This window comes from Corvus moneduloides, chromosome 19, assembly GCF_009650955.1.
Source record: "Corvus moneduloides isolate bCorMon1 chromosome 19, bCorMon1.pri, whole genome shotgun sequence".
Taxonomy (NCBI): domain Eukaryota; kingdom Metazoa; phylum Chordata; class Aves; order Passeriformes; family Corvidae; genus Corvus; species Corvus moneduloides.
The window spans coordinates 862,633-876,873 of NC_045494.1; the positions used below are offsets into that span (position 1 = coordinate 862,633).

Here is a 14,241-nt window from a genome sequence, read left to right on the forward strand (position 1 = left end):
CAGGCTGGGGGCTGATGTAGGGATGTTCTCAGCTCCAGGTGAAAATGGAGCCTTATCCTCCAGAGGCTTTATTGAGGGCCAGCTTGGCCCTTCGGCTCCTCTGGCTGAGAGCAAGGCACCAGGAATCCCTCAGTGCCCTGGGGCCAGGCGGTGCTGGCAGCAGAGGGGGCAGGCCTGGGATTTGGGACCAGCCCATCTGCGATCCCGCTCCGACCCCTCGTGCCCTGCGGGAGCACACGACTGTCCCCGGGCAGAGGTGGCACTCACAGCTCGTTGTGCAGCGGCCGGCACTGGGGGCTCAGTTTCTCCTCCAGGACAGCGTCGGGGGCGCACACCCAGGGGTCCCCCGTGTCCCACTGCCACTTGAGGAGCTGCGCACGGAGCAGCTGGAGGACGTCGGCGTAGCGGGGGTCGGGGGCCAGGTTCTGGCTCTCGGTGGGGTCACGGCTGCAGTCAAAGAGCTCCCAGCGGTCCCGGTAGTAGTACTGGTGCAGGGTCTTGTTCCAGTGGGTCGGCTGCCCCGCCCTGGTGCGGTTGAGCAGGTCTTGGAAGGTGGGCGAAACGTAGAAGTCCTGGTCGATGGGGAAGGGCATCTTGTAGTTGAGGTTGTGGATGAGGCGGAAGTGCTGGTGCTGGATGGCTCGCATGGGGTAGTACATGGTCACCTCGTGGTGGCTCTGGCTGCTGAAGGCGGTGGCCCAGGGCTGCTCCGAGTCCAGGGCTGGCAGGAGAGACTTTCCAGTGAGCTGCACCCGCCTCGTGCCAAAGATGCTGTAAGCAGGGTAGGGGATGGAGAACCAGTCCAGAATGGTTGGCGTCAGGTCTGGAGGGGAGGAAAAGGGTGAGAGGAGGGACAGGCACTGTGGGAGGAAACTCAGCCCCAGAGGTGCAGAAAGGTCCCGGGGGATGGTGTCCCTGCAGGGGACCCCGTTCTGTCCTCCCTCCTCTCCCTTCCCTGCACTGGCCCTGCCAGTGCTGAAGGCTCAGGGCTGCCCCCAGGGACAGGACCCTGAGTTTCGGTGTAGGGAGGGTGGGGAGCAGCCCACACCCCCCAGGCACAGCTGTGCTCCCTCCTTCCCTCAGCTCTTACCCAGGAGGGTGGCGAAGGCCTGGCTGACCTGCCCCCAGCGCTGGGGGTGCTCGGGGGAGGACAGGAGCAGCGGCTCAGCGGTGCCCGAGCGGTACAGGTTGGTCCTGCCGCCAGGGAAGGGGATGCCGTTGTCGGAGGTGTAGATCACCAGGGTGCTGTTGAGGAGGCCGGCGTGGCGCAGCTCCTCCAGGACCAGCCCGATCCCTGCGGACAGAGGGGCAGAGCTGAGGGGGGAGGGAGGGTCTGCAGCGTTCATCAGCCCCAGCCTGGCCCGCGGCTCCCACCTTGGTCCATGCGCCCGATGGTTGTGTACTGGGCAGCCAGGTCCGCCCGGGCAGCCGGCGTGTCGGGGACAAAGGCGGGGACCTAAACGGAGACAGGGCAAGGGGCACATGGCTGACACAGGCCACTGTGCCTTCGTCAGCTCCTGCTGTGACACTGGCGGCAGTGACAAAGTGGGGGCCAGCCCTGGCCCCGTCAGAGGCTGCTGTCACATGCAGCTCCCATACGGTCCCATAGAGCCCCACACAGACCCACAGATTCTCACCTGCACTTGCTCCGGGCTGTAAATCTGTGGCTTCCAGTCAGGGATCCAGCCCATCCCGCTCTCTCCATTGCCAAATTTCTCACAGAAGGCTCCATATTGGGGCTGGGAGTGCCCGCAGCGGTGGGGGTCATGGAAGGCGACATAGAGGAAGAAAGGCCTACGGATGGAAAGGGGAGATGTGGAGGTGGTGGAGCAAAGGACTGCCTGGAGACCTTCCTGGGCTGGGGCGAGCTGGGCTCAGCAGGAGGACTCCCACCTAATCTGGGCTTCTGGATATGGAGTGACTCAGGGACAAGGGGCCCGTTCCTGTTTGTGACCAACTGGACCATGAGGACACATCCTCACTGAAGCCAGTTTCCCTCCTCTCCTGTGCCTCTCACAGCCATTCCTGGGATGAGGGGGCCATCTCACCTCTCGTCCTGGCTCTGCAGGAACCGCCGGACAAGCACCTTGATCCGAGTGATGTTTCTCCCAACCTGCAGGACCGAACTGTTCTCCTCTGTGTAGGCGAAGTCGAAGGGGTACACAGCCTCTGGCCCCAGGTGCTTCTTCCCAATTATTCCTGTGAGAATGCAGTGCTGTGCCAGGAGCAGTGGGAGGAGGGGGAATGTGGCTGCTGTGTCTCCTCTCTGCGGGGACAGCCACGGGTCCAGGCAGTGCTCCCTGGCCCGCGGGCAGTTTAGCCACCAAGGTCTCTCAGTGGGGTTTGGTGCTCCCTCCCTGTCCCGGCTCCCTACCTGTCCGGACGCCGGCGTGGCTGAGCAGCTGGGGCAGGCTCCGCACGCCGTCAAAGGAGTTGAAGTGATGCACGTCCTGGTGCAGCCCGTACATCCCGTTCTGGTGCTGCAGGTGAGGGGACACAGCACGGTCGAGCCAGGGCTGCCAGCCAGCCCCGAAACACATCCAGCCGTGCCCGTGACATCTGCCGTGGGCTGGCAGCCCCGGCCCAGGGTAAGCAGGTGCCCCTACCTGAGGTAAGCCGGTCAGGATGCTGGCCCGGCTCGGGGAGCAGCTGCTCACGGAGGTGAAGGCGTTCTGGAAGACCAAACCGCGCCGGGCCAGCGCGTCCAGGTTCGGCGTCCGGATGGCCGAGTTGTTGTAGGCGCCGCTCTCAAAGCCGCCGTCATCGGCTGCGAGACCGGAGCGGGGTCAGCCCGGGGCGTGTCCCTGGCCGGCCGCGGGGGAAGGCCCGGGGGACACTGATGACACCGGGAGCATCCCCGGGCTGCGGGTGACCCGGGCGGGGCCGGTGCTGCGGAGAAGATGCAGCGGAGCCCGGGACCGTCCCTCTCTCCCTCCCAGCCGCGGGATGCCTCAGCACCGAGCCCCGGACAGGGACCGGCCCCGGGGCTCGGCCGGGCCGCACTCACCCAGGAGCAGCAGCACATTGCGGGCCGGGGCCGGGGCTCCGCCGGTCCGGAGCGCGGCCAGCAGCAGCACCAGCGCCCAGGGCCGCATGGCCGCGGCACCGGCACCGGCAGCGGCAGCGGGGCTCGGCGGCTCCTCCGGCCGCCCCGGCTCCTCCTCACCCCGGTCACATGAGGCTCCCCGGCCGCTCAGATCCGGTGCGGGCGGAGCCGCGCTCGCCGTGGCCGTACCGGGCTGGCCCCGGCGGCTCCCGCAGCCCCGGCCCCGCCGGGGTCCCGCCCCGCTTCTCGCCCGGTGCCGGAGCCGCGGCCCCGTGGGGCGTCCCGGCCATGCCGGGGTCCCGCTGCCCGCGCCCGGCGCTGCCGATCCTGCGCTGGCTCCCGCGCTACTCCCGGGCGTGGCTGCCGCTGGACCTGCTGGCGGGGCTGGCCGTGGGACTGACCACCGTGCCCCAGGCGCTGGCCTACGCCGAGCTGGCCGGGCTGCCGCTGCAGGTGGGTGCCAGGGCCTGGGGCTGGGACCCGGGGACCTCCGCTCCCCGAGCCCCTGCAGCCTGGCAGTGTGGCGGGCAGGGCTGAGCTGAGCTGGGCTGGGCTGGGGGACCAAGGGCTGACCCTGTGCAGTCGCCCATTTCCCGGACAGGATGCCATGCATGTGCCAAGGGCCCTGGAGTGACCCGAGAGCAGCCCAGCCCTCCCAGTCCGGGAGGTGTCTAGCCTCTCCCAGCTCCCAGGGCTGTGCCAGTGTCCCTTCTGTCCCCTGCAGTACGGCCTCTATTCCTCCTTCATGGGCTGCTTCGTCTACTGCTTCCTGGGCACGGCCAAGGACGTGACGCTGGGTCCCACGGCCATCATGTCCCTGCTCGTCTCCTCATACGCCTTCCACGAGCCCGTCTATGCCGTTCTCCTCACCTTCCTCTCTGGCTGCATTCAGCTGGCCATGGGGCTCCTGCACCTCGGTGAGATGCTCTTGCCATACACAGATATATTTTTAGGAAATTTTTCCCTCCTCCTCTCTGCTCTCCGGGACACTGGGATTGTCTTGCTGACACTTGTGACAGGTCTGTGTGGCCACACACTGGGGCCACAGCGTGCTCACTGCCTGCCATCCCATGCAGGATTCCTTCTGGATTTCATTTCCTGCCCTGTCATTAAAGGGTTTACATCAGCTGCTTCCATCACCATTAGCTTCAACCAGATCAAGGTAGGATCTGCCCTGTCCTGGACGCCTCGCCAGCTCTCTCCTAGTGCTGCGGAACTGGGATGTTTAGCACCGGGCTGGGCGATGTGCTTGGTGCCGGAGGAAGGAGCCCCAAAGGGGTCACGGGACCCCCTGCTGGGTTCTTGGGCACTCTGCTCCGAGCAGACCAAGCTGAACACACCCTCTGCTGGTGACCAGCTGGTGGCATCCAGGACACCAGTAAACCCAGGACACTGGATTTGGTCACTTGCAGGAGGCACTGGGTGATTCTCTGGCACGGTGGGTTCGCAGCTTTGGGAGCTGGGGGGGGTTGCAGCCCCACCAGCCCCTCGCTGGCCTCTCGGGGACCTGAGGCTCTGCTGGGCTGCCACACTTCCTCTGTGGTTAACCCAAATCAGAGCCTCTGCCAGCAGCTGGCAGCCGGTATTGGCCAATGGCTGTGGTCACAGGGGACGGCCGGGCTGTGCCGGGCTGTGACCACGCTTTGTCTTCCTGCACAGAACATCCTGGGGCTGCAGGGGATCCCGAGGCAGTTTTTCCTGCAGGTCTATGAGACGCTGCGGAGGATCCGGGAGACCAGGTCGGCACTATCCCATCCCTGCCCTGCTCCCTCCCCTGCAGCTGCAGCGTCTTGGGCTCTGCTGCTTCACTCCCCATCTCTTTGGTCACACCTTGGACTGGTTTCTCGGTCTCTGCCCAGCGCTGTGACACAACCCCCCTCCCCTGTGGGAGCTCTCCCGGTGCCCACTGATGTGCCTCTTGCAGGGCTGGGGACGCTGTGCTGGGGCTGACCTGCCTGGCTGTGCTGACAGGGCTCCGGGCCATGAAGAGCCATCTGCCCCAAGCTGCCCCTGCAGAACCACTGGCTGTCAGGATCAGCTACCTGATTGTCTGGATCTCTGCCACAGGTGTGTCAGCTGTGCCCTGCCCTGTCCCTTCCCGGGGGCTCATCTCTTTGGGTCAGGGAAGACACAGCCCGAAACTGGTAAAACCCAGGTTGGCAGGAGCCAAGACCTGGAGGTGGGTCAGGGAGGACAAAGTCCCAAGGGTCCTGCCACTGTGCCCCTTCCTAAGGCTCAGAAGTCCTCAGCAGCTTGGATCCCCATCTCTTGCCCTCCCTCCCGCTGGCCTGGGCTCTGGGCAGGTTTCACAGTTGCTCTCTCCTCTTTTGCAGCACGCAATGCTCTTGTTGTCCTATTTGCTGGCCTGGTTGCTTACTCCTTCCAGGTGATGGGCTCCCAGCCCTTCAGGCTCACGGGCAGCATCCCCCAGGGCCTCCCAGCATTCCGGCCACCGCACTTCTCCCTGGCAGTGCCCAATGGCACCGTCCCTTTCCAGAGCATGGTGGAGGTGGGTGCTGGCAGCTCCCCAGGGGCAGCTCTGCTCCCTCCTGCGTGTGCTGGGTCCCAGCCCTCCCTGAGTGGATCCTTCTCTCCCAGGACATGGGGGTCGGGCTGGCCGTGGTGCCGCTCATGGGCCTGCTGGAGACCATCGCCATCGCCAAGGCTTTTGGTAGGGCTGTGCCAGGGTCCTGCCCTGTGCTCACAGAGGGGTCTCTGCAGGGACTCGGGGTGCTGGGGAGGGGTCTCTGCAAGGGCACAGGGTGCTGAGAAAGGTGCTGTTCCCATTGGGGCACTGGGGGGGACTGGGCTCCAGTTCATAGCAGGAGAAGTCCTGCGAGGTGCACAGCTGAAGTTTGCCCAGGAGGTGAGTGTTGTCTCGAGGTTCTCCTGTGCCCGAGGGGTGCCAGGACAGGGCCCACACTGTCCCGGTCAGTGCTGGTTCTGCTCCCTGCGTGTGGCAGGTTGTGCCTGCGGGAGCCTCAGGCCAACGCCACCATCTCCTTTCAGCCTCGCAGAGTGGTTACAGGATTGACCCCAACCAGGAGCTGCTGGCTCTGGGTAAGAGGCTGCTCGGTCAGGACGGCAGGGGTGGGGCTCCTGCTCCCACAGCCGCTGAACTGCCTGAAACCCCCATCTCAGCAGTCCTGCCTCCACCTGAAGTTTTCCCTTCCTTACCTTGCATGCTGCCCCCGCCCCAGGCGTTCTCACAGCTCAGGAATTTCCAGAGCAGGCTGAGTCCCTCTTACACGGCTGGGTGGGCACTGTCTGGCCCCGGGGATCGGGAAGGGAGAAGGTTGTGATGGGGACACAGACCCAGCAGTGCCTCCCCAGCCCCTCTCCCTCGTCTCCTCAGGCGTCGCCAATGTCCTGGGCTCCTTCGTCTCCTCGTATCCCATCACGGGCAGCTTTGGCCGGTGGGTAGCAGGAGGGGGAGCAGGGCACTCGCTGGGCTGCGTGGTGAGAGGGCTCTGCAAGATCTTGGGTGGAAGACTGTGCTGACCCCAGTGGGTCCCTGAGCTCGTGTCCTGGTCGCCAGCAGCCCACCTTGGTGGCCGGGTTGTGCGGGGGTCCCGTGGCCGCCTTCTCTCCTGCTGCGGGCCACCTCCCTCCCTGCTGTGCGGTCCCGCTGCGGGCTGGGAGCCAGGGGCTTGCTCGTGTTCCTCCCTGATAGGGCGGGTGGTTCTCCCGGGTGGGGTCTGTGCGCAGGGGCGGCCCCCAGTTCCGCGGCCCCTGCACAGCCTGGGATGTGCGGGTTTGCATTTCAGGACGGCAGTGAATGCTCAGTCAGGGGTCTGCACCCCCGCCGGAGGGCTCGTCACAGGTACAGCCCTGCCCCTGCCCTACTGACCCTGCCCTGCCCCTGGGCTGCTCTGCTGTCGGGGACCCCCGGGTGTCGGGGTGCCCGTGGCTCAGGGGTCCCCCCTCCCGCAGGTGCCCTGGTCCTGCTGTCCCTGGCGTACCTCACCTCGCTCTTCTACTACATCCCCAAAGCGGCGCTGGCCGCCGTCATCATCTCGGCCGTGGTGCCCATGTTCGACGCCGGCATCTTCCGGACGCTCTGGCGGGTTAAGAGTGAGGGCACCGGTCGGGAACGGGCAACCCCCTGTCAAGGAAACTTCCCGGTCCAGCCTCCAGGAGCCACTCCGGCAGTCACAGTCGCAGCCCCCAAGCTGGGACAGAGGCCCTTTCGCGGCCCCCCCCGCCCCACTCACACAGACCAGGTGTCCTCACCGGCTCTGCCCCAGGTTTCCCATAGCAGAGTCTCAGACGTCCAGATCCTTAAAAGAACTTAATAATGGTGCCATAACTAAATAACAAAATAAGAGCTCGAGTTGGATGTTTCTGAGGAGGGACCCAGAACAAAGGGCCCTGTGAGCTTTTATCCTGTTATCCCCTCACAGCCATGCGAATGTCTGGGGGTGGTTGGCTCCCGCCGCTGTCTCTGTGTGCCCCATCACGGTCTCTGAGTGTCCCATCACGGTCTCTGTGTGCCCCATCACGGTCTCTGTGTGCCCCATCATGTGGCTGCGCCACCGGTGCCTGAGTCCTTTGTTATGCAAAGGGAGCAGTTCACGGCCCCTTTCCAAGGGCTCCCACCCAGAGCTCAGCCTGCAGCTCCACTGAAGCTGCCCCGAGCCGCCTGCAGGGAATGAATTCCTCACGACCCGGGTGCAGCCCGGCTCTGCCCGCAGAGCTGGCGCTGTCACTGAGGGCCCTGTGGCCACAGCTGAGCCTGGCTTCTCTCTCTTGCAGGGCTGGACCTTGTGCCCCTCTGTGTGACATTCCTGCTCTGCTTCTGGGAGGTTCAGTATGGAATCGTGGCCGGGGTGCTCGTTTCTGGGATTCTCCTGCTCTACTCCATTGCCAGGCCCCCAATAAAGGTGGGCTTCACCCCTCCCCTTGGATGTGGCAGGGCCAGCCAGGCTCACCAGGGAGCTGGGAGGGGGCTCCTGAGGGCAGTGAGGTGTTGAGGTGCAGGATGCTTCTGAGCTGTTCTTGCTGTCCCCAGTCTGCCACAGGCACAGCACAGGGACCCCTTTCAAAGAGCAGGAGGAAAGGAATATCCTAGGGCTGGAGAGCAGGAGAGGGAGGCATCGCTGCCCCTGTCCTGCTGACACTGAGGTGTGTGCAGGAGGATTTTCCCTGAGGGATGGCAGCTCCTGCTTCTCCCACTCCATCCAGGAGGACAGTGAGTGACACGGGCAGTTGTCCCTGCCTGGGGAAGGTCACAGCCCTGAGCTTCCTGTGGCTCATCTCTCTCCACAGGTGTCGGAGGGGGCCGTGCTGCTGGTGCAGCTGGGGAGCAGCCTGCACTTCCCAGCCGTGGAGCACCTGCGGGACTCCGTGTGCAGCCGAGCTCTGGCAGGTACAGTGCCCCCAGCCTGTCCTGGGGACCCAGCTGTCACCGCCTGGATCACCCAGAATGTGGGTGGCAAGTGCTGCCCAGACCCAAGGACTGCGGGTGCAAGCGGTGACAGCGTAGCTGTCCCACCCCTGCCAGCCCCTGCCCTGGCTCTGCGGGCTGTGACCCCTGGGCTGGTCATTTCTGGACTCATCAGGGACGTGACCTTATGCTCTTCCAGCAGCATCTCCACCACGCTCCGTCATCCTGGACTGTTGCCACGTCAGCAGCATTGATTACACGGTGGTGGTGGGGCTGTCAGAGCTGCTGCAGGAGCTGCGCAGGCACGGCCTCTCGCTGGCCTTCTGTGGCCTGAAGGTGTGTGGGACCTCAGCCACCCCACCCCAGCCCCAGGGAGGGTGCGTGCTGAGGGGCTCAGCCCAGCTGCCTTCCCCGTGGCGTGTGCTGGCCTCTCCTCTGGTGCCACCGTCATCATCTCAAGCACCCTCATCTCGCAGAGCTGGAGGCTGCGGATGCAGGGCGCTGGGAAGGGCTGGGTGCTCTGTGCTGGGATGGCTGGGGGATCTGCCCCAGAGGGATGGGAAGTGGCCAGCACTCCCCCAGCCCAGGTTTCTCTGCCCTCAGGACCCTGTTCTCCAGGTCCTCCTGTCTGCAGACTTAGAAGGATTCCGGCATTTCCCCAGCTGGGAGGAGGCAGGTGAGGCTCTGGACTGCTCTCCCAGGATGTGATGAGTGTGGGTCTGGAGGACAGCCATGGGGATCTGACCTGTCCAGCCACAGAGCAGCAGTCTGGGGGTTGCAGGGCCTTCTGGGAGGGTGAGCTGGAACCCCTCAAAAGAGTTGGGTCTCCCCAGCCTTGGAGATTCATGGTGAGCTCTGGTGGTTAAACCCAGCAGCAGCTCAAGGATCACAGAGCCCTGCACTCCCCCTACAGAGGGATGGGACAGAATCAGAGAAAAGGTAAAACTCTTGGGCTGAGATAAAGGCAGTTCAATAGGACAGAAAAGGAAAGGAAAATTATAATAATGATGAAGGAATTTCCAAAGCAAATGATGCACTGGGCAGTTGCTCACCACCCACTGACCAATGCCCAGCCAGCCCCTGAGCAGTGGCCGTCACCCCCCGGCCAAATCTCCCCAGTGTTTCATTCAGCACAATGCCCTGTGCTCTGAACATCCCTCTGGGCACTGGGGCAGCTGTCCTGGCTCTGCCCCCTCCCAGCTCCTCGCTGGCCGGGCAGCCTGGGAGGCTGAGAAGTCCTTGGCTTAGTGTAAGCACTGCCCAGCTGCAGCTGAGCTATCAGGGTGTTATCAACGGGAGTCTCATCCTGAATCCAAACACAGCTCTGAACCAGCTCCTGGGAACAACAAACTGTCCCAGCCAGTCAGGACATGAACCTTGGCTTGACTCTGCTTCCCCCCCTTTCTGTTGCAGAGCGGTGCGGGGGAGCGGAGCTGGGGGGCAGCGGGGCAGAGCCCTTCACCAGCACTGCCGAGAGCACGGGGCTCATCCAGTGAGATGAGTTTGGGCTGAACGGCCTGGGACACCCCAGGGACATCAACACACTGCAGGGGAACCGCCTGCCCCAGCCAGGCCTCCTGGGCAGTGGGGGTGGACTATCCCCCTGTCCCACACCGAGATGGACAGAGCAGCACCAGCCCAACCCCACATGGGCTGTGGGACAAAACTGTTCCCTGTCACAGGGATCAGTGCAAAGCCATCCTTCCTTTAGGGAGCTGATGTAATTTTTTTAAGCATTTTAATTCTGGACCTTTTTCATGTTCTGGGCCACCCCAGTGGGGACGCAGGGTGTGCTCTCCTCAAAGCTGTTTCAGGGCTGCTGGCGCTGCCCTCCAAGTGGACATGGGGGCTCAGCCTCCAGCTGCTGGGAGAGGGAAAACGTCTGGGATTGTGCTCCTTACTGATTTTTATCCCTACTTACCCTTTTTATCCTTACCTTGTTTGTGGGGTGTTGTGCTACACGCTGCCCTGGGTCAGGGCTGTGCTGGCACCCTGGGGTGCAGCCCCTGGCCTGGGCCCTGCCGAGGGGATGGGCACGGTGACACCAAGCTGTGCCCGGCTGTGCAACGGGGACAGCACCTGCTTGCGGCTGGGTCGGGAATTCAGTTTCCCTGAACAGCCCTTGGCCGACAGCCGGCACTGAGGGTAATAAATCAGAAATTGCTAATGACTCGGTGTGGTATCAGCCTTCCTGAGGGAAAGCTTTTTCCTTTTGTGTGGGAAGGGGAAATTATCTTTTGGGTGCTGCTGAGCATGCCAGGGAAACGAAACTGAAAGCAGGGCGGGGCTGTGCGGGTGATCCGAGCCCGAGGGCGCGTTCCGGCACAGTTCTGCCGCCGCCGGCGGTGCGGGAAGGGCAGCAGAGGTACCCGGGAGCCACACACCTGCCAGGGCCGCCGGGTCCTGCCCTGGAGTGTTCGTTCCCGTCCGGAGCAGCTCTGAGTGAGTTCCTTGCTGCACCATGGGGATACCGGGAGGGGGAAAACAGGGCATGGGGGTAAAAAGGGCTGCTTGTTTAGGAATATGTGTGTGCTCAAACCTGTGTGAGCACTAGTGGAGGTCAGGGCTGCTGGGAGCCCGTCTCTGGCTTGGTCCTGGTTGGGTCCGGGATCAGCCGCGTCCCTACTTTTGTGTGTGGAATCCGCTTTTGATTGTCGGGCCCAGCACAATGTGCTTTCCTCCAGCACACTTGTCCTCCCCGCTCCTGCTGCCAGGTCCTGCCATGCGCCCCTGCACCGGCCGGGGGACATCTGCACCGGGCTGATGGGTGGGGGGATGCTCGGGGGGTACCGGGGGGGAGCCCGAGGGATGCCCGGCGGCATCGGAGGGCCGGACGGGGCGGGAGCCGTCGAGAGCCGCCCGGGGGCGGTGGCCGGGGCCGAGATTGGCCGGGCCGGGCCGGGGCTGGGCGGGGACCGTGACGGCAGACAGGAAAGTTGGCGGCTCGGCAGAGAAACGAAACTTCGCCGAGCGGGACTGCGACGGAGCCGAAGGGCGTGCGGGCGCTGCGGGTGCCGGTGCCCGGTCCCTCGGTGAGTCGCGCTGCCGGGGCCGGCGAGTGGTGGGACGGGGCACCGGGCCTGGGCTTGCGGGGGCTCCGGTGCGGGCGGCGCGGGGCGGGGGCAGCCGCGGGTCTGGGGCAGGCGGTGCTACGGGCTCCGGACCCCGCTGCACCCTCCCGGTGCCCCCGGAGCGCTTCGGTGCGCCCCGATTTCCAGGTGCACCCTGATCCCCGATCCGCCCGGAGCCCGCCGGTGCGCCCCAATTCCCCCGTGCGTCCCCGCGTACTCACGTCCTCCCATCTCCTCCTCGTTCACTCGGGACGCTCCTACCCCCCGGTCCCCCCGTGTCCCCCCGAGTCCCCCCATGTCCCCTCGAGTCCCCCCGTGTTCCCCCCGTGTCCCCCCCGTGTCCCCGCGGTCCCCTCGAGTCCCCCCGGGCCCTCCCGGCGCCGCCCGGGAGCCGCGCTAGCCCCGCCCCTTCGTCGCAGAACGCATCTCGTTTGCATACCGCCGCCGCTTCGCCACGCCATTGGTCCATCCGCCCGGTTCTTTTGCATATCTCCCGAGGGGGCGGGGAGCCGGCAGTCGGCGGGGAGCGAGAGCGGCGCTGTTTGCACGGAGGCCCCGCCCCCGGGTCCGGCAGCGACCCCCGGGCCCGGCAGCGACCCCCGGGCCCGGCAGCGACCCCCGGCCCGGCCCAGCTCCGGCCGTGGCCCAGCTCTGGCCCCGCTTCCCGCCCAGCTCCGGCCGTGGCCCAGCTCTGGCCCCGCTTCCCGCCCAGCTCCGGCCGTGGCCCAGCCGCGGCCCCGCTCCCCGCCCAGCTCCGGCCGTGGCCCAGCCGCGGCCCCGCTTCCCGCCCAGCTCCGGTCCCGCTTCCCGCCCAGCTCCGGTCCCGCTCCCGGCCCAGCTCCGGCCCCGCTCCCGGCCCAGCCCCGGCCCCGGGCTCGCCCGGCGGAGCAGCCGCAGGCGGCGTTGGAGGAAGGGGCGCCGGGCCGTCCATGGGAGCCCGGGGCCTCAGCGCGGGGGGAGCGGCTGTTTGTGTTTATTTGTCTGTAAAGCGCTGTGGTTCCCCCACGCTCCCAGCCCGGCTCTCGAGTGTCGCAGGTCGTTTCCTGGCACTAAAACGCAGCCGGGCAGGAGAGGACGTGACATGGCTCCGTTTCCTGACGAATGTCGGTGTTTGTGTCTCTGCCCCGTCCCTGCGGGGCCGGGACCCGGACCCTGCAGTGCCGCGGGTGTCGCTCGGCTGCCGGGGACGGCCCGCCCGGCTCCTGCCGCAGGTGTGCGGCCACCGCGCCGGCTCCCGGCACCGGCCCTGGGCACCAGGACTCGGGTGGGAGGGCTGGGCTGGGGCTGGCCTGTCCTGGGGCTGCACTGTGACCAAAGTCTGCCTGTGTCACCTCTGGTGCCTGTGTGGCTCTGGGCTCTGCTCTGCCCAGGTCATTCCACACTGCTCTCATCCCAAACTCCCCTCCCAGTCTCTCACGTAACCTCCCCCGGGATTCCTGACCAGAGAGAGTTTTCTTCACTTTGCAGTGACTGTTGGGGGACAGAGAAGTGCATCAGTTGGTGACACATCCTACACACAGTCTCCACACTCAGGTCTTCAGTGTTAACTAGTTCCTCTTTCGCCAGCAAAGTAGTGCTGTTTTTTATGTTAAAAGACTGGTTGAGTCCTTAGTGACACAGAATTTCCGATTTGCAGCTTGTTGTTAGATTTAGAACTCACCTCTGAATTGTGTTTGACAACACGCTAATTCTGCCTCTCTGAACAGAGACAGAATCAAGTACACAACACTGTTACGCTGGGGGAAGTATTTCCCAGTCCTTTAGTTTAACACTGAATGACCTGGGCCACGAGAAAGGCTTTTGGTTTGTTGATGGGGAGAAGTGGGATCCTAGAAGAACACACTAAATGCAAATCAAGCTGCTGCAGTCCTGACAGGGTCAGTTCTTAGCAAATCCCTCTGCACTCCAGCATGGCAGGGTAACAAACCTGGGGTCTCCGGCTCTGAAACACTGTAGGAAGAACATCCAAAGCAGCTGAGGTTCAAAGCTTTTGCTCTCAGAACTGGGGTAGAGGCTGTGTGGAGGAGCCTGTGAAACCCCTGCAGAAGGCAGAGATCTGCTCTGCTGCCTGACTGGGCCTGGAGCTGCCCTTCCGCAGGTTCTTTAAGGACTGGATAAGACTGAGGATAAAAAGGGAGTTTCCTCTGCCTTCCTGGAAAGGACTCAGCTGAGTGGGAGTGGTCACACTGCCAGCCCAGAAGGCTGTGCCAGCTGAGATGTGCGCTGTCCTGTCACTGCTCATCCTGGGCTCCTGGCACTGGCACAGGCAGCTGGTTGCCAGCACTGCTGCTGTGTTCTGAATGCAGGAGGGACAGGGATGGAGCTGTACCTCAGTGCTGTGGTTCCTTAATTATTCTGCAGCTGGCAGGGCCTTGGAGAGGGCGGGAGGCTGTACAGGGAGATTGGTGACATTGCTGGTGGGAGCTGAACAGGGAACAACAAAACAGCTCCCGTGCGTTCATGTCCTGACTGGCTGGGACAGTTTGTTGTTCCCAGGAGCTGGTTCAGAGCTGTGTTTGGATTCAGGATGAGACTCCCGTTGATAACACCCTGATAGCTCAGCTGCAGCTGGGCAGTGCTTACACTAAGCCAAGGACTTCTCAGCCTCCCAGGCTGCCCGGCCAGCGAGGAGCTGGGAGGGGGCAGAGCCAGGACAGCTGCCCCAGTGCCCAGAGGGATGTTCAGAGCACAGGGCATTGTGCTGAATGAAACACTGGGGGGATTTGGCCGGGGGGTGA

At 64.3% G+C, this 14,241-nt stretch overlaps 3 protein-coding genes across 6 annotated transcripts in view; 2 read left to right on the top strand and 1 right to left on the bottom strand.

Moving 5' to 3' along the window:
- Positions 1–33: 33 nt before the first annotated feature.
- Positions 34–3,132, bottom strand: SGSH (N-sulfoglucosamine sulfohydrolase). The gene is made up of 8 exons (XM_032128768.1): positions 3,008–3,132; positions 2,607–2,767; positions 2,375–2,480; positions 2,049–2,199; positions 1,638–1,794; positions 1,375–1,456; positions 1,091–1,294; positions 34–823 (listed from the first exon to the last, which is right to left on the bottom strand). The coding sequence occupies exons 1-8, from the start codon at positions 3,093–3,095 to the stop codon at positions 264–266; spliced, it is 1,509 nt and encodes a 502-aa protein (XP_031984659.1). The 5' UTR covers positions 3,096–3,132; the 3' UTR covers positions 34–263.
- On the top strand, positions 3,097–10,602 carry SLC26A11 (solute carrier family 26 member 11). 2 transcript variants are annotated; one of them, XM_032128767.1, is made up of 16 exons: positions 3,097–3,499; positions 3,771–3,963; positions 4,123–4,208; positions 4,706–4,785; positions 4,971–5,113; positions 5,380–5,555; positions 5,645–5,717; positions 6,056–6,106; positions 6,402–6,462; positions 6,814–6,869; positions 6,980–7,120; positions 7,802–7,929; positions 8,315–8,414; positions 8,635–8,768; positions 9,036–9,108; positions 9,846–10,602. In XM_032128767.1, exons 1-16 carry the CDS (start codon positions 3,176–3,178, stop codon positions 9,926–9,928), a joined length of 1,902 nt encoding a protein of 633 aa, XP_031984658.1. In that variant the 5' UTR covers positions 3,097–3,175; the 3' UTR covers positions 9,929–10,602. The 2 variants fall into 2 exon arrangements, with proteins under 2 accessions (XP_031984658.1, XP_031984657.1); XM_032128766.1 differs by having other exon boundaries at positions 3,161–3,499; positions 8,632–8,768.
- Positions 10,603–10,735: 133 nt separating this feature from the next.
- RNF213 (ring finger protein 213) overlaps positions 10,736–14,241 on the top strand; it is a 46,765-nt gene continuing 43,259 nt past the window's right edge. The window contains exon 1 of one of the 3 annotated variants that reach the window (XM_032128759.1): positions 10,736–10,874. The gene's annotated coding sequence lies outside the window, so the exon portion shown is untranslated. Of the gene's footprint in view, positions 10,875–11,356; positions 11,465–14,241 lie in introns of those variants that run through there. The other 2 variants (XM_032128761.1, XM_032128758.1) reach the window with 2 other exon arrangements.